We start from the raw sequence: 26,105 nt of genomic DNA on the forward strand, positions 1-26,105 counted from the left end.
AGGTAGTAGGTTAGCAGGAACAATTACCATCAGAAAAAGCCATAAGTCCAAAAACCGTTAACCCAAATTTTCAAAGCCACATCCTTCCAGATCATTCCGTTCTGGTCAGAGGATGAGTGAGTCTGTGTGGCAGAGGACTCTGCTCTTACCTTGACACAGGAAGAGGAGAAGGCCCAAGTGACCTCGCTCAGGTGACTTTGAGAAGGTGGCAGCCCCTGGCATCATAGCACCTACTATGTGGTCAGCAGCCCCTCTGGTCTGTGAAGGTCTCAGTGTGTCTGGGAGAGGCCCTGCAGTCAGGGGACTCCGGCCCTCTGGGAGCAGTCATGGGAGAGGCTGACAATGCTTCATGGAGCCACAGAAGTGACCCATGGAACCAGAATGTGGCTGTTCCTATTCCCTTTGAGCTTTCTGATCTCGCATCATACCAGGCCACGAGGACTCTGCTGAAAATGCCAGGCTTTCAGAGCGCTCTCTTCATGCATTTGAGGAAGTAGTGGAGCTAAACATAACCCCTTCTGTTCTGAGATCCAAGCACTGTTCTCAGTGTTCTCACTCGTCAGAGTAGGGCTTCTGAAAAGTCTGCACTTGAGCATTACTATTTACGTGTAATGGACATATTACATGCAAAGATGCCGCCTGATTGGAGTGCCTCATTTTAGTGGACTCTGAAATTGACCCTTTGATAGTATGATTCAAACTCAGTTTTTTAACCCAAGAGTTATACTAAAACCTCCTTTTCTCTCTAAAAGATAAGCAACCCTCCACCCGCACCTTCCAACTAATACATTTCAAAACATGCATATGGTATGACTATTGTGGTTCCTTTTGAAAATTATAGGCAGTGGATTCTTTCTGGAGTTAAAACCAAATAAAGGTTAGGCAGGAATTCAGCTATCTCACCTCCTCATTTCCTTTTTTATTTTCTCTTTATCAGAATAATTTATTTCACTGTCTTCTCAGTTAGACTTGTTAAGTGTTATCCTTAATCCAAGGTGATTAGTGTGGTGGTGCGGCCAGGCGCCCGTGATGGCAAACTGGCTGTCTCCTGGGCAGCCAGGACGTCAGTGGATGTCATCTGTGCCTGGGATAGAAAGGCCAGTCATGACCTCAGGAGAACCTTCAGGCTCCAGCATGCCTCCTGTCCTCACACACCCATGCCTGTTAAACCTATGGTTTATTGAGCACCTATTATATGGCCACATAATGGTCTAGATCAGTGGTTCTCAACCTTTCTAATGCCGCGACCCTTTAGTACAGTTCCTTATGTTGTGGTGACCCCCAACCATAAAATTATTTTCGTTGCTACTTCATAACTGTAATTTTGCTACTGTTATGAATCGTAATGTAAATATGTAGGATGTATTTTCATTGTTACAAATTGAACATAAGTAAAGCATAGTGATTAATCACAAAAACAATATATAATTATATATGTGTTTTCCGATGGTCTTAGGCGACCCCTGTGAAAGGGTCACTCGGCCCCCAAAGGGGTCGGGACCCACAGGTTGAGAACCGCTGGTCTAGATGCTATCTACTAATTTGAACCATGTGAAATGGGTGACCCCTTTTTTAGGGATGGTCAAAGATGGTTGAGTATCAGTAACTTCCTATTAGTAATTAATATTAGAATATGGCTGTTCTTATAAAAATTGGCATAGTGCACATTTTACAGGAAAGAAACCAGAATACGTTTAGTCACTTATACACAATTGTAAACCCTTCCCCTGGATCATGGCTTTCTGCCTTTCTGACACCCTGAGGGCATGAGAGAGAACGGGAAGAAGAGAGAAATGAAAGGAAACCCGTCTTGGAACTGAACGAATGAAATTGAAACCATTAAAGGATAATCACTCCTGTCTCTGCCCACATGCCCAAATAATGAACGGCCTGGCGAGGCCTCCGGAGACAGTTGGCTTGGCAGACGGCAGGCAGCTCCAGTGGGACCCCAGCAGCCCCACATGAGAGAGAGAACCCGGCAGGGCCCTGGGATGTGGAGATGGCTCTGTGGCCTCCATGAACACCATATGTATTTGCATCATACCATCATCTTGATTTCCTCCCAACATAGCATCGTCTCTCACACATATGCACCTTGCCAGAACCCCACATTATTATGAGTTAATAATTTACAGTAAACAAATTGCCTCCACCCTCAGTACATTACTGGTGCTAAATAATAGAGCAGATTTCAGATGCCCAGTGGAATCAGTCGAGCTTTTGACACCGTGAAGATATTTTTAAACCTAAAAGAACAATAGCTACGTGATAATCTGTACTTTGCCTTGGGAATATTTTAGTTCCAAAATAGGAATGTTATTAGAATGGACAAGCAGAGGGAGGCCTTCTAGCCAATCTGTGCCATTTCCCCATTTGTTCCCTTAGAGATGAGAGGGAGAAGGGGGGCAGCGGAAGTCATTCTTGATGTCAAGAGGAGAAATGAATGGAAGTGAGGGTGACAGAGTCACCCTGAACGAGAGCAGGCAGAGCACTCTGTCCCTTCACTTCTTAAAAGGAGGTCGGCTCACTTTCTCACTTCCTCACTTCCTGTTCACTGCCTTTTGAAAGTACTGATTAAAGGTCAGGTTGCACTGGCACTGTGCTTGTGTTGGGCCCAACCAGAATCGCACAGAGATACCATGTAAAGGCCTGCACAGAGAAGGCACGCTGCCTGTGCGCTAAAGACGGTGGCTCCACCAGGGCTCGCCTCCCAGCCTCATCCCCGAAGCCTCGCCTAGATGCTTCCTGTTTCTGGCAGGGAGCACCACACTCAGAGCAGCGCTGTTGGGCTGGGATTTGTGTTGAAGATAAGGATGAAGATGATGTTGTGACTCTAAGATGAAGCGGGGCAGGGTTTGAGTGAGGAACACACAAGCCAAACCTCGCCTGGGATGGCAAGGGTGACAGAAGGGAAAGGAGAAAACAACAGTGAGTTCTCCCAGATTCTCAAACTAGCTGTCTTTGTCCAGGGATCAGAGCTCCGAGGATAGTCACACAGCCACGTGCCTTTCCCCAGCGCTCCTCCTCAGGGAGCTTTCCCCTGGCTGCAGCCACAGACAGATCTGACTTGTTATTGTGAGCCTGCAATCCTAGGCCCTGCAGTAGAGTGAGCCCCCCGCATTGCCGATGGAGCGATTACAACGCAGATTCCTGGACCTCCCCAATCCTCAGGGTGCACATATCCCCGGATTCATGTAGACATGTTCCTTTAGGGTGTGTGCCTAGGAGTAGAGTTAGTACTCGTAGGAGAGATGCATCTTCATCTTTATTAAATAATGTAAAATTGGATTTCCAAATTAGTTGCACGAATGTACATCCACCAACAAGCAGTACATGTGAATTTTGTTCCACATTCTCTCCATTACAGCAAGTCCTTGAATAACATCCTTTCATTATAACATTGATGAGATGCTGTAGGAACTTAATTCTTGCTTATGTCAATTAGCCTGTGGTAAATTAGTTTCGTTATAGCTTCACCACAGTTCCAAGAACCTATCGACAGTGTTAAGTTAGGACTTATTGTACTTGGTATTGGCAGATTGAAAATTCTGCCAATAGCATCACCTGTCTGTGTTGGAATCACAACATAGAAACAAGGGTTGGGTTGGGGGTAGGTTTGGTTTTGTTTTGTCTTGTCTTGTTTGAAAATGTTTGACAGTGCCCTAACCAGTTTGGCTCAATGGATAGAGCATTAGCCTGCGGACTCAAGGGTCCCAGGTTTGATTCCGGTCAAGGGCATGTACCTTGGTTGCGGGCACATCCCCAGTAGGGAGTGTGCAGGAGGCAACTGATCGATGTTTCTCTCATCGATGTTTCTAACTCTCTATCCCTCTCCCTTCCTCTCAGTAAAAAATCAATAAAATATATATTTTTTTTAGAAAAAGAAAAGAAAATGTTCGACAGTTTTGTCACCTAGACTAAATGGGGAAGCAAAATGCTATGGTATGAAAAAAAAAGTGATAAAATTTTATCTGTTTTTCAATGGGATAACTGGGCCAAAAGTAAAAAAGGAGAAGTGTATTTAAGCCGTTTTTTTAAGCTGAAGAAGAATCAAATGTATGAGACACAAAAGAAATAATGAGAAGAATGGAAGATTAACCAGCAAGCGTGTTAAAGCAGAAACAGACTTAAAACAGTCAGTGGAGGAATGGTTAATAAAAACAAAGTTCGTAAACAGCTTCGTGGGTTTGGAAAGGCAAGGATTGGTATAAACAGTTTGTTCTATAAGAGATCAATAGATTCACTACTTTTTAGCAACAGTTTAATTTTAGCAGTGGAACGTATATAGAAAATGTAAATCTTAAAAGGGAAGCAAGATGGCTAAGAATTTAGGGGGGGGCGGGGCGTGTAAAGAAGACTGCATTCAGGGAAAATGTATCCAGATTAAAAATGAAACCTGGTAGAATCCAAGGCTGTGTAGGCTGCTTATACAAAGGGCCATTTTTTTTTTCACTTGGCTGATAATCAGCATGTCGGGTCAGCCTTTGTCAAGAAGAATTATGGCAAGCTGTTGCCTGGGCTCATTCCAGTGTGTACCATTGTTACTCCCTGAGTCAGCTTGGGCTGTATTCAGCCAGAACTGGGGCAGAGTGTGAAGCCGCATTTGGGTCATTGTTACCTGAAGCTCAGCATAAACGCTGGGGACAGGCCGGTTCTGCTCAGCGCTGGGACGCAGGGCTGCTGGTTGATGACTGGTGCTGTGGATGAGCAGAAGTTTCCATCCTCTCACTGTGGGGAGCCTGTAAATGTGAACAGAGCTGTTGCGGCTAAAACATAAGCCACATTCTGACATTAGCACAAAGAATTTGTTAATATTACATTCTTTATGCAAAACAGGGGTAACTGCCACTTCTGCATCGTGAAAATGACATTCCTGTTCGACTTGATGGAGTAAACGCCCCACAATTGGAGGGTGTTGGGCCCCTGTTTACCTGCACCTCTAACTCGAGCCCCCTAAGGCTGCTCTGTGGACATCAGAGGACATCAGTCCGTCACTGGAGCTTAGTTGTTACATACCCTTCTTAGTGGGCAGTTGTCTTTTCCCAAATGTCCTGCATTGCAGTATCTATCTCTGTTGTTGTCTATCCTTGTCATGCTTCGGCAGCTAGCTGCACAGCTGCACACAGCCTTTATTTCCCCCTCCTACCAGCCCCAAAAGATCTGAGGCTTCTTTTTGCAACAGGGCTCTCGGAAAATGCAATTTACATAGTCCCATGGTAAGCCGCCTCTGCAGCAATATGGTTCCAGATCTTTATGCTCATGGGCAACAAAAGGTACAGCTTGGCTTCGGCTGGGGATGATTTATGAGGTATGAATTATGCATACACATGTAGCTAGAATGGATAGAGTTGTTTGTCCAGCTGAGTAAATCACATCTTCCTCAGATGCCTCTCTGTCCACTTGCATGCAATCGCTCCCCATTCCCTGCCTCCCTGTCTGGCTCCCCCATGCTTCTCTTTTCTCTTCCTGGTTTCAGTATGTGCCTGTGAGGACTCAGTTTCACTCCCACATAATACTGAATAAGTGTCAGCTGGCTAATGTACAAATGCTTTAGCCAATGAGCACATGATTAAGAGTATATGTCTTAGATTCAGCCAGGTCTGGGTTAAAATGCAGCCAGCCTAGCTGTGAGCCTGAGGCAAGTAACTTGACCTCCCTAAGCTTACTTCCCCACCTGTAAAATACTGCCGATGATAGTAATACCTAGTTCACAAGGCTGCTGATGGGTTGAAAGAGATATTTTGCTGATTGCACATAGCAAAGCGTCAGGCACCGTAGTGAGTGCTCACTAGAACATGCACGTAGTTGTTCATGATCTGGCTTTATTTCCAACCACCTTCCCAGCTGTATGTATCCATTCCATTAAGCTGTAAGCTCCTTTTCAGCAGGAGCCTGTCTCCTTCGCTCTGCAAGCCCAAAGCTTCGCAGTATGCCTGGCACATGTTTCAGTGCTCCGTAAATACGGGAACAAATCAAATGAGCCACCTGAGACCGCCATACCACACCTCTGTGCGCTCAGATGTGCTGTCTCACCCTCTCCTTGCCTGAGCCAATGTCCAGTCACCTTCACAGTTGCAGACTTGGATGAATTTGTGCTTCCTCTGTGCTCTCTTCCCACCCCAAGTCCACTGATTGACTTGTCTATCTCCCTCCTAAGTACATATAAGCTCAAGGACAGGGGACTTATTTACTTGACTTTATATCCACAGCCCTTTGCACAGTGCCTGTCACATAGAGAGGATCAAAATATGTTTGCTGAATGTAAATAAAAGGATATGTGCAGAGAAACAAAAATGCAGGGGAAATCACAGTTGAAAACTGGTGATTTGTTACTATGGTGATTTTTGAGTAACTTTTGGGGGGAGTTTCTTTGTTCTTATTGTTTTCTTTTTAACTTCCTCATTTCCAGCAGTTCAGGAGGGGAACAGCTGTACTTAGCAAGCCTAGGAAACAGCCCGAGAGAACGGGAGCCTCGCTATGATGAGGCTTTTGCAAAAGGAGCAAAGGTGATGGCTGGGACAGAGCATGCTTCTCAAAAGGGATCACGCAGTAGTCGGAAGAGGATGTGATTGCGTTAGACATGGACTTGGATCCAGGTCCCAGTGACTGGGTAGCCCTGGGCAAGTTACTTAAATTCTGTAAGTCCAAGGTCTCTTAACTGTGAAATACACTTTTAAGGATGCTCTGAGGATTAAATGAAATACCATATGTGAAGTGCCAAGCAGGAAATAAGTTCTCAATAAATGGTAGCAATTGTTACGATTCGTTATTGTTGTTATCCTACTAACCTGCCTTAACCCAAGGTTGGCTGTCAGTATCAAAGGAGGTCAGACAATCTTATTAGGTCTAGAGGTGGGAGGGAGGTGCGGGGAGCGGGGGGGGGGGGGGGGGGGGGGCGGGGCGCAGGGGCGGGAGATAAACAAGTGACAAACTCAGCTACTCTTTGACCTCTATGTTAAGTTTAATTCCTTTACTTCCTTCTTATGTTGGGGTACAGGCTACCTATTATAATCAAAAAACCTCACCTCACTCCCCCAAAAACAGTGGTTCACACAAAATAGATGTTAGGGTCTGAGATCAAAGCTTTAGGGTGAACGAGCAGCTCTGTGAGGCCATCCAGGGCCCAGGTTTCTTCTGTCCTGCAGCTCTGCCATTCCCTGTTAGGTTGCCGTCCTCTGTCTGGTTGAATCCAGTTCACCAGCGCCACATTCACTTTTGTCTACAAGGAAGGGCAAGGAGAATGGAGTGTAACCCACTCCTTTGGAAGGATGCAGCAGATGAATAGATCACGCCTGTTTACTACCAGTTAGCAGGAATTAAGTGGCATGGCCACACCTAGCTACAAGGGAGTCTGAAAAATGGAGTCTTCAGCTGAATAGCCATAGACAGGCCTTGTTAAAACTGTTACTGTACAAGAAGCTGGTGGATTTGATGAGGCAGTGAGCAGTCTGCCATACCCTTCACCTGCCTTCATCCTCCCACTACTCACTTCTTCTCAGTGATGTAGATTTGGGACTCAAGTTTGCAAGGCTGTATGCCCAGGTTCAGAATCCTGCAAACCCTCGGCAAAGGGGAAGATAAACTACTGTGCTGTCATCTCTAAGGAGATAACCTCAAGTTACTCTGCAATACAACACTCTAAAAAGAAATCATGCTCTGTCTCATTGATATTCCAAGGGGAAAGTCACTATTGAATTGCTTTACCGTAAATTTTATACCCAGTCAACCAACCTGGCCTCAGCGGGGGTAAGGAAAGTAAACTCAAGCAGAGACAGCCCTCATTTCCTTTAGGAGAGGAAGTAGTAGGAAGCGTGTGGCTTAGAGTCAGTCCTTCTCCCTGCTCCCCTATTCCCACCGTCACCGACCCTTGTCCCAGTAGAGGCTATGGAATTAGAGAAGGGTGTGTTTTCCCACAGTCTACTTCATCGGCATTCACACCTAAACAGCTGCCGAGATGCTTTGAAATTCTAAACCACTGCCAGGGATACAAAAATTATGGCTTCTGGTGTTGCTGGATTCCTTGCAACTTGAGAAAGTGCCAACATAAAGATCCAAAGGAGCAGGGACCTGGCTTCATGTCGTTCTTCAAAGAAAGGACGCCAGCCTCCATTCCTAAAACAGTACAAATGGCCGCACAACCAAATTCTCAGGGGAGTAGGTTTTGATGGGCTCTGACTGCATAGCCAGATAACTGATCAGTGAAAAGGGGAGACGTGGGGGTCACAACACACACATGAGCTCAAGGACGAAAAGAAGAAAAATAACATTTCCTTATTCAAAGTCCATCCTGTTTCTTTAAAGGAATGGATCTTCTTGACGGGAACTAGTGAATTAAAGATAAAAAGAATTCACTGTTTTTTGAAAGGATGAGGCCACATTTACAGAATCATCTGGCGAGGAACCTCTATAGAGACTGGAAAGATTGGCAGAGAGGGTTTTGTTCAGCATTGGAGGGTGAACCTCGTTGGCTTTCATTCTCAGCATTGGCGGGGAGGAGGCGTTGACGCCTATTCAAACAGCTGCTTTGTGCTAATGTGTTTTCTTGTTGCTGACACCCTGACCCTTGGGCCCTCAGCCAGTCCAGCCCAGAAAGCCACTGTGGCCCAGATGTGACACTGACTTTCCTATTTCTCTTTGCTACTTCATGAATAAAGCCCACATTTTTGTTTTTGTTTTTGTTTTCCTCTGGTTGTTTTTGTAGATCAGGGCCAAGGAAAGATGCTTGACTGAATACCAACATTAGAAAGAAACATCTTTGTTGGATCTTTTGTTTCTGAAAAATTTCAAGTTGCATAAACCAGTGTTGGTATTATTCTATGCCCTGCTTGGATTGCCCCCAAAATCTAGGGACTGGGGAAAAAGTCAAAACATCAAAATGCTAGGCTGACTGTCATACCAACAAGCAAGAGTAAAGGCAACAAGAGGAAAGATGAGGGGAAATACAGAATTTTTCTGCCATGTGCCCTAAGCAAGTCTCCTTGTTTTCACCACCAACAGGCACCCAAAGGAGAACAGTGCTTTGCTTCATCCTCCCCACCTTCTTAGAGCCGCGCAATGTGTGGTCATTAGGCACTCACTAACCAAGAGGTCCTGCAAATGCCTCAAGTAGCCAGGGCTCCTTGACAGGTCCGCAGGCGACTTGAATGAGTGCTACTGTCATTCTGAGTCTACTGGCTTTCCCCAGGTATCTAGGAGTTTGGGGCCCGAATGTTCTCAAAAGCCCATTAACCCAACCACCCCACTCCTGGTTCTGTAATCTCAGATTCTGACATTTGCCATCAACATGATTTTGTGAGCTGATTGTATATTCTGGCTTTGCTTAATCTGTGAACTTAATTCGATTCCTATGGCTGTTCATTTGTGTGTGTCAAACCCCTACCCCCAGCACTGCTCTCTCACTGCCCGCTACCCAGCACAGATGTTATAGAAACACACTCAGAAGTCTCTCTGTCCTTTGGTACTGTCACCATTCACACCTTCAAAGGAGAGATTACCTCCTAACGGGCTTTAGAATTCATCATTCTCCCTCTCTTAATATTTAAGTTCATGAAGCATACTTCATCCATATATGGTTGCTGTCAATTTATATACAAAATAGAGGCCCGGTGCACGGATTCATACACCATTGGGGTTCCACAGCCTGGCCTGCGCCCTTTTGTAATCCAGGTCCCCGAGGGATTAGTAGTGCATGAAGTGGCAGGCGGCCCAGGAGGAGCCCAAGGCTGACCAGGCGCTGCTCATCCCGGGCCCTCCGCTGCGCCTGCCGCCACTGCTCAGTAGCACTGGTTGCCGCAGCTGCAGCTGCTCTCGCCAGCAGTGAGCCCTGCATCTGGTGTCTGCGGCGCTCCTGCTGTGAGAACACACTGACCACCAGGAAGAAGCTCCTGTGTTGAGCATTTGCCCCCTGGTGGTCAGTGCATATCATAGCGAATGGTTGAACCGTCGACCAGTCACTTAGGATTTTATATGTATAGATTAAGTCAGTAACTGATAAGACTAAAGGGACCTTTCTTATTTAAAATGATGATTTATTCTTCTTATTAAAATGGTACGTTCTTGAGTTAGCTGGTTGTTCAGTGGTTAGAGCATTTGGACGGAAGGGCCATGAGTTGGATTCCTGGTCAAGGGCATGTACTTTATTGCCGGCTCAATCCCTGGCCCAGGTCATGTGTATGCGGAAGGCAACCAATGGATGTGTCTCTCTCACATCCACGTATCTCTCCCTTTCTCTCTCTCTCTTTCTCTCTCTCTCTCTCTCTCCCCCTCTCTCCCTCCCTTCCTCCCCTTCCTCCCTTCCTCCCCTCTCCCTTCCATTCTCTCTAAAAATCAATGGGAAAATATCCTCGGGGAAGGATTTTTTTTAATGGTATGTTCTCAGTATAGAAAATCTGAGAAATAAAGAAACAGAAAGAAGGAAGAACAGTCACCCATAGTCTTATCACCTGCATACTACCAGCAAGCATCTCAGTGTCTTTTCTTTCCAAACAATTTCTAGTCATAGAGTCTCAATCATGTGATCCTTCCTACTGTAACATGAACATTTTTTCATATTACTAACAATATTCTGTAAACATAGGTTTTAGTTTCTGTTTAATTTTATATTACAGGCATGCCTTACATTTAATTTCCTTAGCCAATACCTTTTTATTAAGCAATTAGTAAGTTTTCTAATTACAGTTCAAATTGTAAATAACACTTCAAAGAACCTCTTTATATGTCTTTTTTTTTTTTAAGTATCTCTTTAGCACAGACTCAAAGAGCAGACCCATTTTTAAGGTTTTTGTTTGAACCCCAATCCAAGGATATGTTTTTATTGATTTTTAGAGAGAGAAAGAAGCATCGATATGAGAGAGAAATATCAATCGGTTGCCTCCCACAGGTGCCCCTACTAGGGATAGAACCCACAACCTTTATTGTAGGGAATGACACTCCAACCAACTGAGCCACCCAGCCAGGGCAAGGTTGTTGTTGTTTTTTATAATATTGTCAAGTTGGTTTACGAAAAGGTTATCCACTTCTAGTTTCCTATCATCAGTGTATGAGAATATGCATTTAAAGGAACCTTCATTACTATTGAGCAGACTTCTTTTTTAAATTTTATTAATTTGGAGGTGAAAGTATCTCACTAATCTAAATTGTGTGTCTTTGATTACTACTGAAGTTAACATTTTCTGATATGTTTCACAAGTTGTTTTTCCTTTCTTTGAATTGCCATATTCCATTTACATAATCTTAGACTTTTTTGTATCTGTATAAATTCCTTATATATTAAAATATTAACCCAAGAGAATTGAAAGCATATGTCCACACAAAAGCTAATACATGGATGGTCATAGCAGCACTATTCACAATAGCCAAAAAGTGGAAACAACCCCAATGTCTATCAGTGGATGAATGGATAACAAGTGGTATATCCATGCAGTGGAATACTTTCAACCATAAAAAAGGAATGAAGTACTAATTTGTACTACAAAATGAATGAGCCTTGAAAACATTATGCCAAGTAAAAGCAGCCAGTCACCAGAAGCCACATATTGTATGATCCCATTTATATGAAACGTCTAGAATAGGCAAATCCGTAGACACAGGAAGTAGATTGGCGGTTGCCAGGGGCTGGAGTGAGAAGGGAATGGGAAGTAACTGCTTAACGAATGCATGTTTCTTTGGGGCGTAATGAAAATGCCCTGGAATTAGGTAGTGGTAATGGTTTCCTTTGTAAATATATTTAAAACCACTGAACTGTACACTTTATGAAGGTGAATCTTATGGTGTATGAATTATCCTATCTAATAAAAGAGAAACATGGTAATTAGCGTACGACCGCTACCCTTCCCATTGGCTAATCAGGGCGATATGCAAATTAACTGCCAGCCAAGATGGCGGCCGACAGCCAGGGAGCTGGAAGCGAACATGAGGCTTGCTTGCTTCAGTGACAGAGGATTCCAACGTTCCCTGCCTGCCTTGCCGCCCTCTGAGCTTGCAGTTTGAAACATTGTAACAAATATAGAAGCTAAACCAGGGGTGGGCAAACTTTGACTCGAGGGCCACAATGGGTTCTTAAACTGGACCAGAGGGCCAGAACAAAAGCATGGATGGAGTGTTTGTATGAACTAATATAAATTCAAAGCAAACATCATTACATAAAAGGGTATGGTCTTTTTTTTTTTTTTTTAGTTTTATTCATTTCAAATGGGCCGGATTCGGCCCGCAGGCCATAGTTTGCCCACGGCTGAGCTAAACAAAACCCCAGAAACTAGCTTTCAGCCGGCCGGGATCTCAGAGCTGGAGTTGATACAGTGTTTCGATTATAGAACCTAAACAAACCAGATACCTGCTTTCAGCAGCAGAGGCCTCAGAGCTGGAGCCAGAACTAAACCTGGCCCAGAATAAAAAAAAGAAAAAGAAAAAGAAAAAGAGGAGCTGTTGGGAGCTTCAGTTACCCACCAGCCTGAAAACAGCCCTCAGCCCCTCACCCAGACTGGCCAGGCACCCCAGTGGGGACCCCCACCCTGAAGGGTGTGTGACCAGCTGCAAACAGCCATCAGACCCTCACCCAGGCTGGCCAGGCACCCCAGTGGGGACCCCCACCCTGATCTAGGACACCCTTCAGGGCAAACCACCGGCCCCCACCCATGCACCAGGCTTCTATCCTATATAGTAAAAGGGTAATATGCCTCCCAGCACCGGGATCAGCGGAGCCGCGAGGCCTCCCAGCACCGGGATCAGTGGAGCTGAGAGGCCTCCCGGCACCGGGATCAGCGTGAGGGGGCAGCTCCCAAACCCCCTGATCGCCCTGCGGCTCTGTGTGTGACAGGGTACGGGGCCACAACCTCCCTATCCACCCTGCTCTGTTCGTGACAGGGGAAGGTGCCCCAACCCCCTGATCGGCCCTGCTCTGTGGGTGATAGAGGGCAGCACCCCAACCCCCTGATCAGCCCTGCTCTGAGTGTGACAGGGGGCGGTGCCCCAACTCCCCTATTGGCCCTGCTCTGTGAGTGACAGGGGGGAGCTCCTCAACCCCCTGATCGACCCTGCTCTGTGCATGACAGGGTATGGAGCCCCAACCCCCCTGATGGGCCCTGCTCTGTGAGTGACAGGGGGCAGTGCCCCAACCCCCTGATTGGCCCTGCTCTGTGCATGACAGGGGGTGGCACTGCAACCTCCCCATCGACCCTGCCTTGAGTGTGACAGGGGGCGGTGCCCCAACCCCCCAATCGGCCCTACCCTGAGTGTGACTGAGGGTGGCATCGCAACCTCCCGATCCGCCCTGCTCTGTGCATGACAGGGGGCGGTGCCCCAACTCCCCTATCGTCCCTGCTCTGAGTCTGACCAGGGACTGCACCTAGGGATTGGGCCTGCCTTCTGCCACCCGGGAGCAGGCCTAAGCCAGCAGGTCGTTATCTCCCGAGGGGTCCCAGACTGCGAGAGGGCACAGGCAGGGCTGAGGGACCCCCCCCCCAAGTGCACAAATTTTTGTGCACCGGGCCTCTAGTATCTCAATAAAAGGAAAACAAGATAAAATTGTAAAATACTAACCACAGGGAACTTCGATGTGATCCAAAAGGGGTGGGGGAAGGCCTGAAAAGCTTTACGATATGGGCTCTAAATCTTTGTGAATCTTTGGCAGAGACAGTTAAAACATATCCCTGTTTTTACCACCATTTCACTCCGAGTAAAGTGAATGTAATAAGAAAACGTCCTTCCCTCCTTTTGGAGCCTTTCCATGGTTTGGTGTTAAACCCTCATTTGGCCATTTGGGTTTGGGAATGGTTCCAGCATTTCGTTGACTGCAATGTTAAATTTCACCATTGGCATCTAATGCTTCCATTTCCTTTTTATTAAGTGCTTTTGAATCTCTGAGCTTTGGGGAATGGAAGATGATACAGAAGGGAAAGGAGAAAACGCTACGGGGGCGGGAGCTGCTGCTTCTCAGCCTGGGGGTCATTTGAACAGGCAAGCCAGAGAGGGGGAGCCAAACATATATTCTAGGTGCCAGGAATGTGGCTTTTTCTTAAAGTAATGTGACATTGTACAAGTGGCCCATATTAGTTCAGTTCCCTTGCTGTGCAGTGCAGAACAAGGTCCATCCTCCTCACCCTCCAGAAGGTCTTTGCAAGTTGTGCATAAATGATCACATGGCCCAGCTCCAGCTCTTATTTTTGAAGCAGAGCTTTGATTTGATTTTTCGAATAGGCTCTGTTCTCCCATTGTTGCATGTGGCCCATGCTGGCATCGTATTTATTTCTGCCTTTACATCTGTCTTCTCCTCACAGAGGTGTAGTGTTGATCACTTGTGTGGGGGTGGGGGCCTCGCCCTCAGAGGACTCCATCGAGAGTAGAAATCTGTTATTTTGTGCTTGGAGGTGGCATTTCGTGTATAGCTCAGTTTTATGCAGTAAATATGTTGCAGAAAGTTTTACCTGTAAACAAATCACGTTTTAAGTGCAATAGGAAAGCTCACTTTTATACCAAGGCGACCGATGCTGACGCCTTCATGATATATATAAATAAATACTCCACCATGTCTAGGAAATCTTAGGAAACTCAGGCTGCTTTACTGTCATTGGCTCAAACGTTCATTAAGATGCCAAACTACATCAAGGGAGCTAGTGACTCACCACGCCTGGCATGGTCCCAGCACCCCTACAGAGCCAGTCTCAGGGGGCAGGGTGTGAGTGTGGGGGAGTGAGGCCCAGGACCCGAAATCAGGGCCTTCATCAGTCATACACATGAAGTTGGGTTCCCTAGAACTAGAGGACCTTCCCCACAGGTCTCTCTCACCCTCCCACCCACACGCTTGCCTGGATTCCATGGGGCAGGAGGCAACTCCAGGATACCATGCTGGCCACAGTATCACTCTGTCTGGCATCAGATCCCATTTTCACCCCTGACTGAGCCGTGGGCAAATTCCCAAACTTCTCTGTTCTTCCATTGTAACGTGAGGGAAATGAGAATACCTTTGTCTTAGTATTGTCCTGAAAATTTAGTGAGTCAGCAGGGTCCTGCTTTTCTCCAGCCTCTCCAGTCATCTCGGACCCTTCTGTCCTGCTTGCAGACCCTTGTGGGGTATCAGGATCCAGTGTCCTTCCAACAAAGAGGATTGAAAATCATCATAAAGGATTGAAAGTGTTAGGAAATTTGGGTGACAAGTCCTGTGTCCCCGCTGCCATTGCTAGCAATGTGGCACTCGCCTGTCACTAAACGGGAAACCAAGGCCAGCCTTCCCTAGGCTTGAAGGGATTCATTCTCTCCATTGAGAAGGTAGCAAAATTTCTCAGGTTGATTCTTGTGGGTGTTGCCAATTGTGCAAGAATCAACAGCCCCCTGCCATGAATCTTCTACCCGGGCGTTATTTCCGATGTGTCTCTGCCACATGTTATTATCCTCTTGCCTCCTGCTGTCACTGTTGACTGGAAAAGGGTGTTTGCTTGTTAAGCTGCCAGTTTTTGCTTTTCTCCCAGGGAAGTGGGTGGAACTGTGTAGTAGACCTACAGTTCAGCTTTAAGTTCTTTTTCAACCTTCCCCATCTCAGTTACTTGTGTTTGGTTTCTAGGTTCCCAGGAAACATGCCACATCAGAGTCCCGGCCAATGTGGCTTTCCTGTCACTTTCCAAACCCTGGGCTGTCAGGAGCAAGAGTGGTGACTGATGCCTAGTGGCTGTCACTCTTCCACAGGCACCTAGGCTGGTTTCTGAGACAAAAGTGCTTATGCTGCTAAAATTAGTTAGTTATTGCCAGTTTCACCTTTCCTCCTCCTGCCATCCCCTCCTCTGCCTGCAAGGTTATGTGTCTCAAGAGAACGTAATCTGCTTTTGCAGAAGACTGCCAGTGGCCTTTTTCCATTTTCGGTATCTAGCTCTCACGCACACCTGTGAAATCTTCTCAGAAACCCTGCCACATTATACCCTGAGCATACAGGTGGTGCTTTATTGACTGGCATGTGAGAAAACATGAGCACATCTGTGCTTAATGCCCATTAGCAGAACAGACCGTGGTCTCTGGCCTCAGTGGAGGGAATGTAGTTCAACCAGACTCACTGTGGACCAGCAGCCTATGCCCAGAGGAGCAGAGAGATCCCATCCTTTATGTCAGTTTTAGTCAATCACCTGAGGGCTATGTGAAGATGGATTCTGGGGCTGCACATGGCATAGCACAGAAAGTGCTGAGGTCAACTGAGGGCGCCTGCCATGTTCACGGGAGCAAGGTGTGGCCATCCTTGCAATCTCCCTTTAGCAGCTCTTCCTGGAGTTACTTAAGGCCGTTGGCACATATGAGAAGATCCACCAAACTAAAGTAATTGTAAGCAAGTTAGATTCTACATGCATTACAGAAACAGCCCCTCAGGTTGCAGGATTGGCAGATAGGGAGATCCGTGGCTATCATCTAGACACCTTGACCTCAGGCCCAGGATCCTGTTTGTCAGAGTGCTTGTCCATCGGTTTTTCAAGGCACAGCAACATGCAGAGAAAGATGGCCATGAGTTCATGGTGTGTGATTTACTGATCAGAGTACCTCCAGGGCCCTAGCTCTTCCAGAATGGCATTACTCAGAGTTTCCCAATGCCCCACAGATCTTGAGCAAGTATAGTAATGCATTAGTTCATCGTGGACCTACAGCGTTGGCCATAACAGCCCCACCACAAAACTGTGCGTAATGAAGAATGTTTTCGTTTTAACTCAGATGCTGAGAAGTTTGCCTCGTGGCAAGGAGCCTGAAGTCACATTGAGACAACTCATATAGCATCTTTTGCTCTTCCATCAGGGAATGGTTAGTCAGGCCACCCCAAGGGGGAGGAAGAAGACCACAAGCTCTTATACAAATATTTTCATTGTGATTAGCTTTTAATGGCCTGAGCTTGCGTTTACTGATTTATTTCAGAGTCTTCATGTTTGTCAATGAAAGGAAAAGAATAAGCAAGATCTGTGCAGAAACATTCCTTATTCAAAATTCCAAATGCATGAAGTGGTAACGGAGCTGTCCCTTCTATAAAAGAGAATTGTTTTTTCCAAGATGATTTGAGTTTTGTGTGTTTGTTTTTTGGGGTTTTTTTTATTTAAACATTTAACAAATATTTATTGAGCTCCTGCAGCGTGCCAGGCACTATCTTGGACACTTAGGGATATAATAATGAAACAAAAATAATAATAATCCCTGTCTTTAAGGACCTCACTATTTACTTCCTTCCACTCTTTTATAGAATTATATGTAAGCTGTTATTTATTTTCATAGATTTTGAAAGACTGTTTTTTTCTTAGTTTGGTTAGATATAGGGTCCTATTTTCATATTTTCAGCAAGGTCCTGAAAATAGGGTTTGTTTTGTTTTGTTAGAGTTGGAAGAGTAGTTTATGAGAGTTCTCATTGATTTTTTTTTAATCCTCACCCAAGGATATGTTTTTATTTATTTTAAAGAGAGGAAGGGAGTGAGAGAGAGAGAGAGAAAGAAACATCTATGTAAAGAGAAATATCAATTGGTTGTCTCCTGCATGGGCCCTGACCAGGGATCAAACCTGCAATCTTTTGCTGTATAGGATGACATGCCAACCAATTGAGCCATACTGGCCAGGGCAATTTTAGATTATTTTCTCTATCACAGAGACAGGCTTCTAGAGAAAAATCAGAACATTTCATGTCAATTTTTTTAATTGCCTTATTTTACCTAGCAAGCCTATTTTCCTAAGAAAGGCATTCTAGATCACATGCTAACCATATACCTGTAAGGGAAACAGCTGTTATACCATTTCAAAGATATAAACCTTTCCCCTCCATAAATCAGGATTTCTCAGCCTTAACACACTAACATTTAGAGCTAGGTAATCCTTTGTTGTTGGAAGCTATTCTGTTCATTGTGGGATGTTTAGCAGCATCCTTGCCTCTTCCCACTAGGTGCCAGTAGTACCTCTTATTCCCAAGATGTGACAACCAAAAATGCCTCCAAACATTTGGTCTTGATGCAGAGAGAAAAAATATGTCCCTCAATCAGTCCTGGCTGAGAACCACTGGTGAAATGGATGTTATTCTGTGATTCAGGTCTCACATCCTCAAGGTACAGTACATCAGTGAAATCGACAAAAAACACCGGGACAAGAAGTGTCTTCTATCTGTCCTTTGTAGAAGGTTGGAGTATGAAAGAGTTAATCTCTTTCATGTAGAAGCATGAAAGAGTTAATCTAAAGTGAGCAAGACAATTTTCAGTCTTATGAAGCAACACCAACAACAAATGATGAAATTTCTTCAGTAAATCATGCCTTGGAGATATTTTGCATTTCCTTCTGGAAACTTGTTAAAATCATATTCATTTACTGTAAGTTAGAGAACATGTTGGACACAGTATACTCTAAGTTAATCTCAAATGATTTACAAGTAAATGTGTTCCAGATTTGGTGATCTCAGCTCAAGCAGTAGGCGGCTCATTTCCAAATATTTCCATTCTCAGGAACCGACATTCAATTCAATAAGTATTTATTGAAAGATGTAATGCAAGAGGACTTTGGAACAATCTGAAATTGCTTCCATGGCCCCGTCCAGCAGAAAAGTAGCGTGCAGAACAGTGCCTCCGAGAGCCTCCATGTCGGACGTGGCACTCTCCACTTTGGTTTGCAAGATACTGTGGGAAAGCTGGCTTTTTCATTCTCCGTCACCACACCAAGCCCATTCCCATCCTGTACCAGCTGTGCCCTCCCCAGTGAATATATGTAATTACGCATGATGTCATGTGTTTTTTATTTGGTTCTTTGGTCCCAAATGGGCCACTTTTCAGAGTTTTGCCAGGGGCATCATCCATTGCACATTCTACCTCCCCACTGTTAACTGACAGGGTATTTTAGTCCATAGTGGGGTCATTTAATCAACTTGCCTTATATTTCAGAATCATCTTCACTTCTCACACACACCAATGGAGTAAAAAATACAGGGCAAACTTCTGATAAAAGTCACTGGAAGAACACTTGGTCTTGATGCAGAGAGAAAGAAAGGGTGAAAGAGAAACAAAGTGGGCTAGAGAATCTTCACTCATTGAATTGCTCTTCACTGATTGCCTACTATGTGCCAGGCACTGGCAATATAGCTATGATGAAAATGGGCAGAGCCCTGCTTTCCTGGAACTCACAGTTGACCGGGCAGTAAAATAAGTGAACAGGCCACGTTTTAATATGGCACAACAGGTGCCAATATGAGGCAAATCAAGATGCCATGGGAACGCTTTAAGAAGGCACCACCCCAGCCCAGGAGGGGGAGAATCAGAGAAGGCTTTGCAGAGGAAGCAGTGTCTTAACTTGGACTTGAAGGATCTGTTGCCTATCAAAGAGGAGAGGGAAAGGGCATTCGAGGCCATGTTCCAAGGCCTAAAGGAGAGCAGAAAAAAATGGAACCTTTGAGGACATGAGAAGCTCAGAATGTTTGGATAGTAGAGTGTGAGACAGGAAGAGGGAGAAGTAAACAAGAAAAAGCAAATAAGGACGCTTCTCAGGATTCTGACGAACAACTGGGCCGTTGCTGGTGCCATTTACTGAGATTAGGAGCTCAGGAGAAGTAGGTTTGAAGGAGGGTGGGGTGGGGTGGCGAAGACTCGAGTTTTTAGTCCACCACTACCCCTAGAACATGGGAATGGCTTTTTAAATGTTTCTGAAAGATGCCAAAAGTTAATGGAAATATAAGGTGCTAAGTTGCAGCTTTTAGTTTTATTCCTGATACAATTCAACCTCTTAGTTTCTGCCAATTTAGCTTTTTTATCCAGCAACTGTGGCTTCATTTTCATACTTATCATTATCATATTGCTTAAATTTTACCAAATGAGTCCGGAACAGTGGGTACCCTGAGTGAAGAAGTACAGTGAGGCATTAAGGGTCTGTATTCAGGCTTTTCCAACACACCTCTACCCTCTTTTAGAATATGTTTTTATTTATTGATTTATTGAGAGAAAGGAAAGGGAGAGAAAAAAAAAAACATGATGTGAGAGAGAAACATCTTTTGGCCACCTCCCATATGCACCCTGACTGGGGACCAAACCTCCAACCTGGGCATGTGCCCTGACCCACCACCTTTCCAGGCACGGGACAGTGCCCAACCAATTGAGTCACACTGGCCAGGCTCTATCCTCTTCTTTAAGTGTCCTTTTCCATGATGGAGTATTTTATTCTAATACTGTGTAGACTCATTTTCTAGAGCATACGTTACTTTTGGAGACGACTAAAAATAGCATAACAATAAGTATTATTGGGCTGCTTCCAGGCAAGTGTGTGATATCGCAGAATTTTAAGGTGTGCAGACCTCATTTGAGGAAAATTGCTGTGTGGTGAACATCAACTCTGTGTTGATCCCATCGCTCAGAGCATATGGGGAACAAATGTGATTGTCAAGTTAAGGGCACTGAGATTGCTTCTAACCATCAACCCCAGCCACTCTTTGTCTCATGCCCTCACAGGGTTGAGATATCCAAGGGCCTCTTTCATAGTCAAGCAACAGGTAACAAAGGAGCATCCAAGTTCACGTGCCTCCTTTCTGTTTTTGGCAGGAACTTAGATAATGGGCTGTGTGCAATGTAAGGATAAAGAAGCAACAAAACTGACAGAGGAGAGGGATGGCAGCCTGAACCAGAGCTCCGGGTACCGCTATGGCACAGACCCCACTCCTCAGCACTACCCCAGCTTCGGCGTGACCTCCATCCCAAACTACAACAACTTCCACGCAGCCGGAGGCCAAGGACTCACCGTCTTTGGGGGTGTGAACTCTTCGTCTCATACTGGGACCTTGCGTACGAGAGGAGGGACAGGTAAGCCCCAACGGTGACAGAGGGCTGGAGGGAGGGGGCAGCTGCTCTTCATTCTTTTGGCAATTGAAGATTGGTGCTCCAGCTCCTTTTGACTAAGGACTTCATATTTAAGTTTTTTATTAATTTCCACTTATCTTCTACCAGATAAAGGGCTGTAAAAAAAAAAAAAAAAGAGTTTCACATACACATCAGAATGCTAGAGACAGCGGGACCCCGCGAGCTGCTCTGTGAGGGCCTGCTTGGGTGTGAGGCACAGCTCTCCCAAGGCCCTGAGGGCAGTGACTCTCCACCTTGCCTGGCTGGCTTGGACAACTAGGCAGCTTTCCCAAAATACAGATGCCTGAGCCTCTCTCGGAGCTTTAGAATCAGAAGCTCCAGGACTGGATCTGAGAACATATATTTTGAGTTTTACAGATATTAATGCACTCCTATTTCCCAGATAAAAGCCAGGGTTCAGCTTCTTCTCCCTCACCTTCCTAATTTTCAGCCTGCCTGTCACTGCCCAGCCAGTGGGTCATTTGGCAGCATTTTTTTTTTGGCCATTCATCATCTTCGATTCTCTCTCTGACCTCCCTATTATGTTCATTATGACTGAGTTTATCAGCCCTTAAGTATTTCCATGTAGCTTTTGTATTTTAAAACTGAATCGTATGTATCCTTAAGGGATAGTTTTCTTTTTTTAAGTTTCCTTCTCTTTCCCACCAAGGGCTATGTTTCACAGCCATGTGCATTTGCTGACTTAGCTAATATTTTGTAAAATATCTGGCATACATTCTCAGGCATATGTTTTCCAAAACATTTGCAAGTTATCTCATGCATCCTTAGTCTTCCAAATCTTCTCCCAGTGTGTGAATCATGGTAACTAGATAGGGGACCTTATTTGTTCCAAAATTGTTTTGTTCATTACAAAAGTTTAAGGAAATATACATCAACCATTGTGCTCTCAACTCATCTGGGAGCCAATGTCTTATATAAGGACCCATTGTGTCTTGTTACTGGGGGAGTTGGCATTACTGAGACATTAGCAGGGGTTTTCGTCCCACTGCATGCACAAGGGCAGTGCATGTATATCCATGCGCTTGACCCGGAGCTTTGGGCATTGTGTCCTTGTGTTATGGCGGACCTAGCTTTCCCTTTAAAGCAGGCATTGCATGAGTGAATGAATGCTAGGGACACTTACTTGTCCTTCCTGCCTTCCTGAATGGCGCCTGGAATGGAGGGAGGAAGGAAGGAAAGAGGCTGTCAGGCTGTCTCGGAAAGTCTCTTGAGGATGCAGGAGAGAGAAAAAGGAGTCAGCACTGCACCCAGCCATCCACCCTGTGCCTGCTGAGTGCTCTGCCAACAAGACTCTGAATCCTGCTGATACAGGCATTGACTTTGTTCATTCATTCGTCAGTGCTGGACATGAATCCCTGTGTCTGCAGGTGTCATTCATAAAGTCACTAGAGGGGTCATAAAGCTACTTGTCTTGAACGTGTGGGTCTATACTGTACTCAGAGACAACCTTAGTATAAAGGCCACCTGGTCCTTATAAATCTGAAAGTTAAAAACATTATCCCCAAATACTGGCAGATTTTTGTGCCTTGCATTATTTGGCTTTATTATACATGCATGTCTTTCTTCTCACCACTGCTTTCAGAACATTAAGGCCAGGGACAGTGTCTGTGTGTCCCTGTGACCTCCTTTGACTCTCCCTTCCATTTCTAGAGGATAAATACCCAGTGAGCCCAGCTGGTATGGCTCAATGCTTAATCATCAACCTATGAACCAGGAGGTCATGGTTTGATTCCCAGTCCAGGCACATGCCCAGGTTGTGGGCTGGATCCCCAATGAGGGTCGTGCAGGAGGCAGCCAATCAATGATTCTCTCTCGTCATTGATGTTTCTGTCTCTCTTTCTCCCTTCCTCTCTGAAATCAATAAAAACATTTTTTAAAAACACCCTATGAGAACTTGCTGGCTGGTGGAGAGAGAGAGTGGAGTGTCCATCCTCGTGTGCTTGTCTTCCACACAATGCAGCTTTGGTTTGTTTTTAAATTATGTAATGAAAAGCATCTGTTGGCCGAGTGTTCAAGGAGAATAAATAATAAGCATGACTTTACAGGCTCCTGCTAGTTTGTTTTTAACCAGTTCTTTTCTAACCTTTAAAAGAAATCTAAAGAAAGGAGGACAGTTGCCAAATGAGCCATGCTTTGCAGGGTCAGACCCTCTGAATGCCAGCTCTCCCATAGGAGGTCTCACTAGGGATGGGGTAGAAAGACGAGCTCCACCTCCCTCTCTGGTTCTTGAGTAGTTCCCCCCCCACCCCCCCCACCCCCCCGGGCACATCTGTTCCCTTGGAACCACCCACTCAGCACAACGGCAGCTTGGTGAAGAGTAGAATCCACACCAAGTACTTTAAAGTGTATAGATCAAAGGAGAAGCCAGAGAGCAGAGAAATGGGGTATATTAGTTATCAATTGCTGCATAATAAATTACCGCAAAAGTTAGCAACTTTAAAATGATGTACATTCATTATGTCACAGTCTCTGTGGGTCAGGAACCTAGGAATAACGTAGCTGCGTCCTGCGTTTCAGAGTCTCTCACAGGCTACAATCTAGGTGTGCTGGGTGGACTACAGTCACCTCGCCGTCCAGCAGGGAAGGATCTGCTGCCAAGCTCATGGCGTTGGCAGGATTAAGTTCTTCGTTGGTTGTTGGCCATAGGCCACCCACAGTCTTCGTCGTGTGGGCCTCTCCAACATGGCAGTTTGCTTCATGAAAGTGTTGGAGCCAAAGTGACGATAGAATGAGACTGCTAGGAAGACAGAAGTCACAATCATATGAAGCCTAATCACTGAAGAGACATCCGTCATCTTTGCCATGTTCTATTGGTTAGAAGCAAGTCACCAGGCTCGCCCACACTCAGGGGAGGGGGATCGCACAAGGGCATGAATACCAGGAGGTGGGAATCACTGAGTCTGTCTCAGAATCCCGCCCACTACGTGAGGAAGTCCCAGGCCAAATGAGACACAGGACAGTCTGTGCTGTTAATAGCAAACTCCCGCAAAGCAGGAAAGACCTGTGTGGGAACTCAATCAGAAGAGAAGAATAGGGTGGGTATGAGGAAGCGCAAGAACTACAAGTCAGTGTGAGGAGAGGTAACATCAAGGTGAGACCGGAGTTCCAAAAGCAATTGAGGATGCAAAGGGCAAGATATCCTCTAATGAGGGAACATTTACAGAGGCTTCTCAGCCCCAGCTGCAGGGGTATCCTACTACATCCTGCCCTACTGTCATGCCAGGGAAAGAGTGATGCATCTACCAGAACCTAAGGTAGGCCCCCGAGTGTCAGATAAAAGGTGTCTGATTGCTGCAGAGCTCTGCAAATCCAAGCGCTACACTGCTGCCGCCCCTTCACTATGGACGTGACATTCACATCTGTCTCTTCCCGAGGATTCATTCCAAAGTGCGTAGAGGAAAGTCCTTCAATGCCGGGGTCCAACCCCAGCAGGTCCAGGGGTTCCCCAAAGGTGTGGACGGAGCCAGCGAAGAAAGAAGGACACGGAGACAGTGTTCAGTTGATCAGCAGCCTAGCCAGGATCTCTAGCCAGGATCTCCAGCCAAGTTCTGGTCTGGATCTCCAGAGAGGTTCTGCTTAGGATCTCCAGCCAGGTTCTGTGGCCATGTTCCCTCGCTAGGTTCTCCAGCCAGGTTCTGTCTTGAGATCTCCAGCCAGGTTCGGTCACCAGGTTCTAGTCAGGTTCTCTTGCCATATTTCTGTAGTCAGGTTCAGTCCAGGATCTTTTGCCATGTTCTCTCCAGCGAAGCTCCTCCATCTCCTGGTTCCCTGTAGGTTCTGTCTTCTGAATTCTGTCTCATGAGTTCTGTGTTCTAAGTTCTGAGTGTTTCTGTCTTGTTACAACTGTATTTATACCAGTTGATTCAATCCTATCAATCTCTATTGCAAAGGTTAGGGCGTTTCTTATCTCCATTCCAGGGAGAAAAGATTATGTAGTTTAAGCATGATTGTTTGTAGTTAAAGGGATTAATTACCCGCCTGGCACTTAGTTGAGGGGTTTTATTCCCTCCCTAACTTCAGGGGAAAATCCCTACCTGGGGAAAACAACCTTTCTCAGAGACCTTGGTTAAAACACATAGTGCCAAGAAGGTGAGCAAACATATTAAGAACAGTATGCCATATATGCCAGGTCCCTTGAAACAGCAAGCATGGACCGGCTCCCGGCACTTCAACTCCAGAGGGATCAAACAATGCTTCCCCACATGGACCGAGGCCTAAGTCCACCCTGGGACTCAGTTCACACGTTAATTATAAGGCCGCAGCGTGTTGTCCGTGCTGATCAGCTTTAGATTTTAAGATTGAGGTTTTAGCAAAGATTTAATTTCTTGGAATTAATTTCCTCTTGTGATATCTCTCCCCTTTTGGTTCATTTTTCCAGGCGTGACCCTGTTTGTGGCCCTTTACGATTATGAAGCAAGGACGGAAGATGACCTGAGTTTTCACAAAGGAGAGAAATTTCAGATATTGAACAGCTCGTAAGTTTGCAGAGGAAGGGGAAGCGTGTGCCTTTCAGATTGGGAAAAAATCCTTGCTGCCAGTCTGCGCCTTTTCAGACATATGAAATGCTGGAAGAGCCCTGTTCAGTTAATTCATTCACACCAGTTTAACTTGAGAAACGAAGAGTCCGTGAACCAGTGCCGTATTTTATGGCACTGTCTGTGTGGGGAGCTTTCAGGAGGCTAACCATAGTTGATGGTTTTGGTTTAAAGGTTATAAATGCCCCCACATCACTCTCTGCAAATCTGCTTTTTCAGATGATTGGCACAGGCCTGGCTATCCCCTGCCTGGGGATTTTCTTCACATTTCAGATGTTGCACTAGCTAAACCAGGGGTGGGCAAACTTTGTGACTCGAGGGCCACAATGGGTTCTTAAACTGGACCGGAGGGCTGGAACAAAAGCATGGATGGAGTGTTTGTGTGAACTAATATAAATTCAAGGTAAACATCATTACATAAAAGGGTACGGTCTTTTTTTTTTTTTTAGTTTTATTCATTTCAAACGGGCCGGATCCGGCCCGCGGGCCGTAGTTTGCCCACGGCTGAGCTAAACCCTCACTTAAGGGTGGCAGCAAGTTCCTTCTGTTTTCAGAACTGCTAAACATCCCAGTTGGGTGAAGCCTGTGGAGGCGTTGCCTCATAACGAAAATTTGTGAGTGACTGAAATCTTTGTGAGATGGGAGAAGTGATCTCGCCCACTCTTGAGTGACTTCGATGTGTGCAGTTTAAATGTGGCCATAGGAACAACAGTCAGCAGGCCATGGGGGAAGTTCAAGGGTGAGA

The 26,105-nt window shown here is 45.6% G+C and overlaps 1 protein-coding gene across 8 annotated transcripts in view; it reads left to right on the top strand.

Annotated features, from left to right (window-relative positions):
- The window catches only part of FYN (FYN proto-oncogene, Src family tyrosine kinase), a 212,583-nt gene that overhangs the window by 137,800 nt on the left and 48,678 nt on the right, over positions 1 to 26,105 (top strand). For 6 of the 8 annotated variants that reach the window (XM_059700667.1, XM_059700666.1, XM_059700672.1 and 3 more), the window contains 2 exons: positions 20,511 to 20,768; positions 25,204 to 25,300. In XM_059700667.1, the coding sequence (XP_059556650.1) occupies positions 20,522 to 20,768; positions 25,204 to 25,300 (344 nt within the window). In that variant the 5' untranslated portion in view covers positions 20,511 to 20,521. Of the gene's footprint in view, positions 1 to 18,022; positions 18,045 to 18,153; positions 18,174 to 20,510; positions 20,769 to 25,203; positions 25,301 to 26,105 lie in introns of those variants that run through there. The other 2 variants (XM_059700670.1, XM_059700669.1) reach the window with 2 other exon arrangements.

This window comes from Myotis daubentonii, chromosome 6 (genome assembly GCF_963259705.1).
Source record: "Myotis daubentonii chromosome 6, mMyoDau2.1, whole genome shotgun sequence".
NCBI lineage: Eukaryota > Metazoa > Chordata > Mammalia > Chiroptera > Vespertilionidae > Myotis > Myotis daubentonii.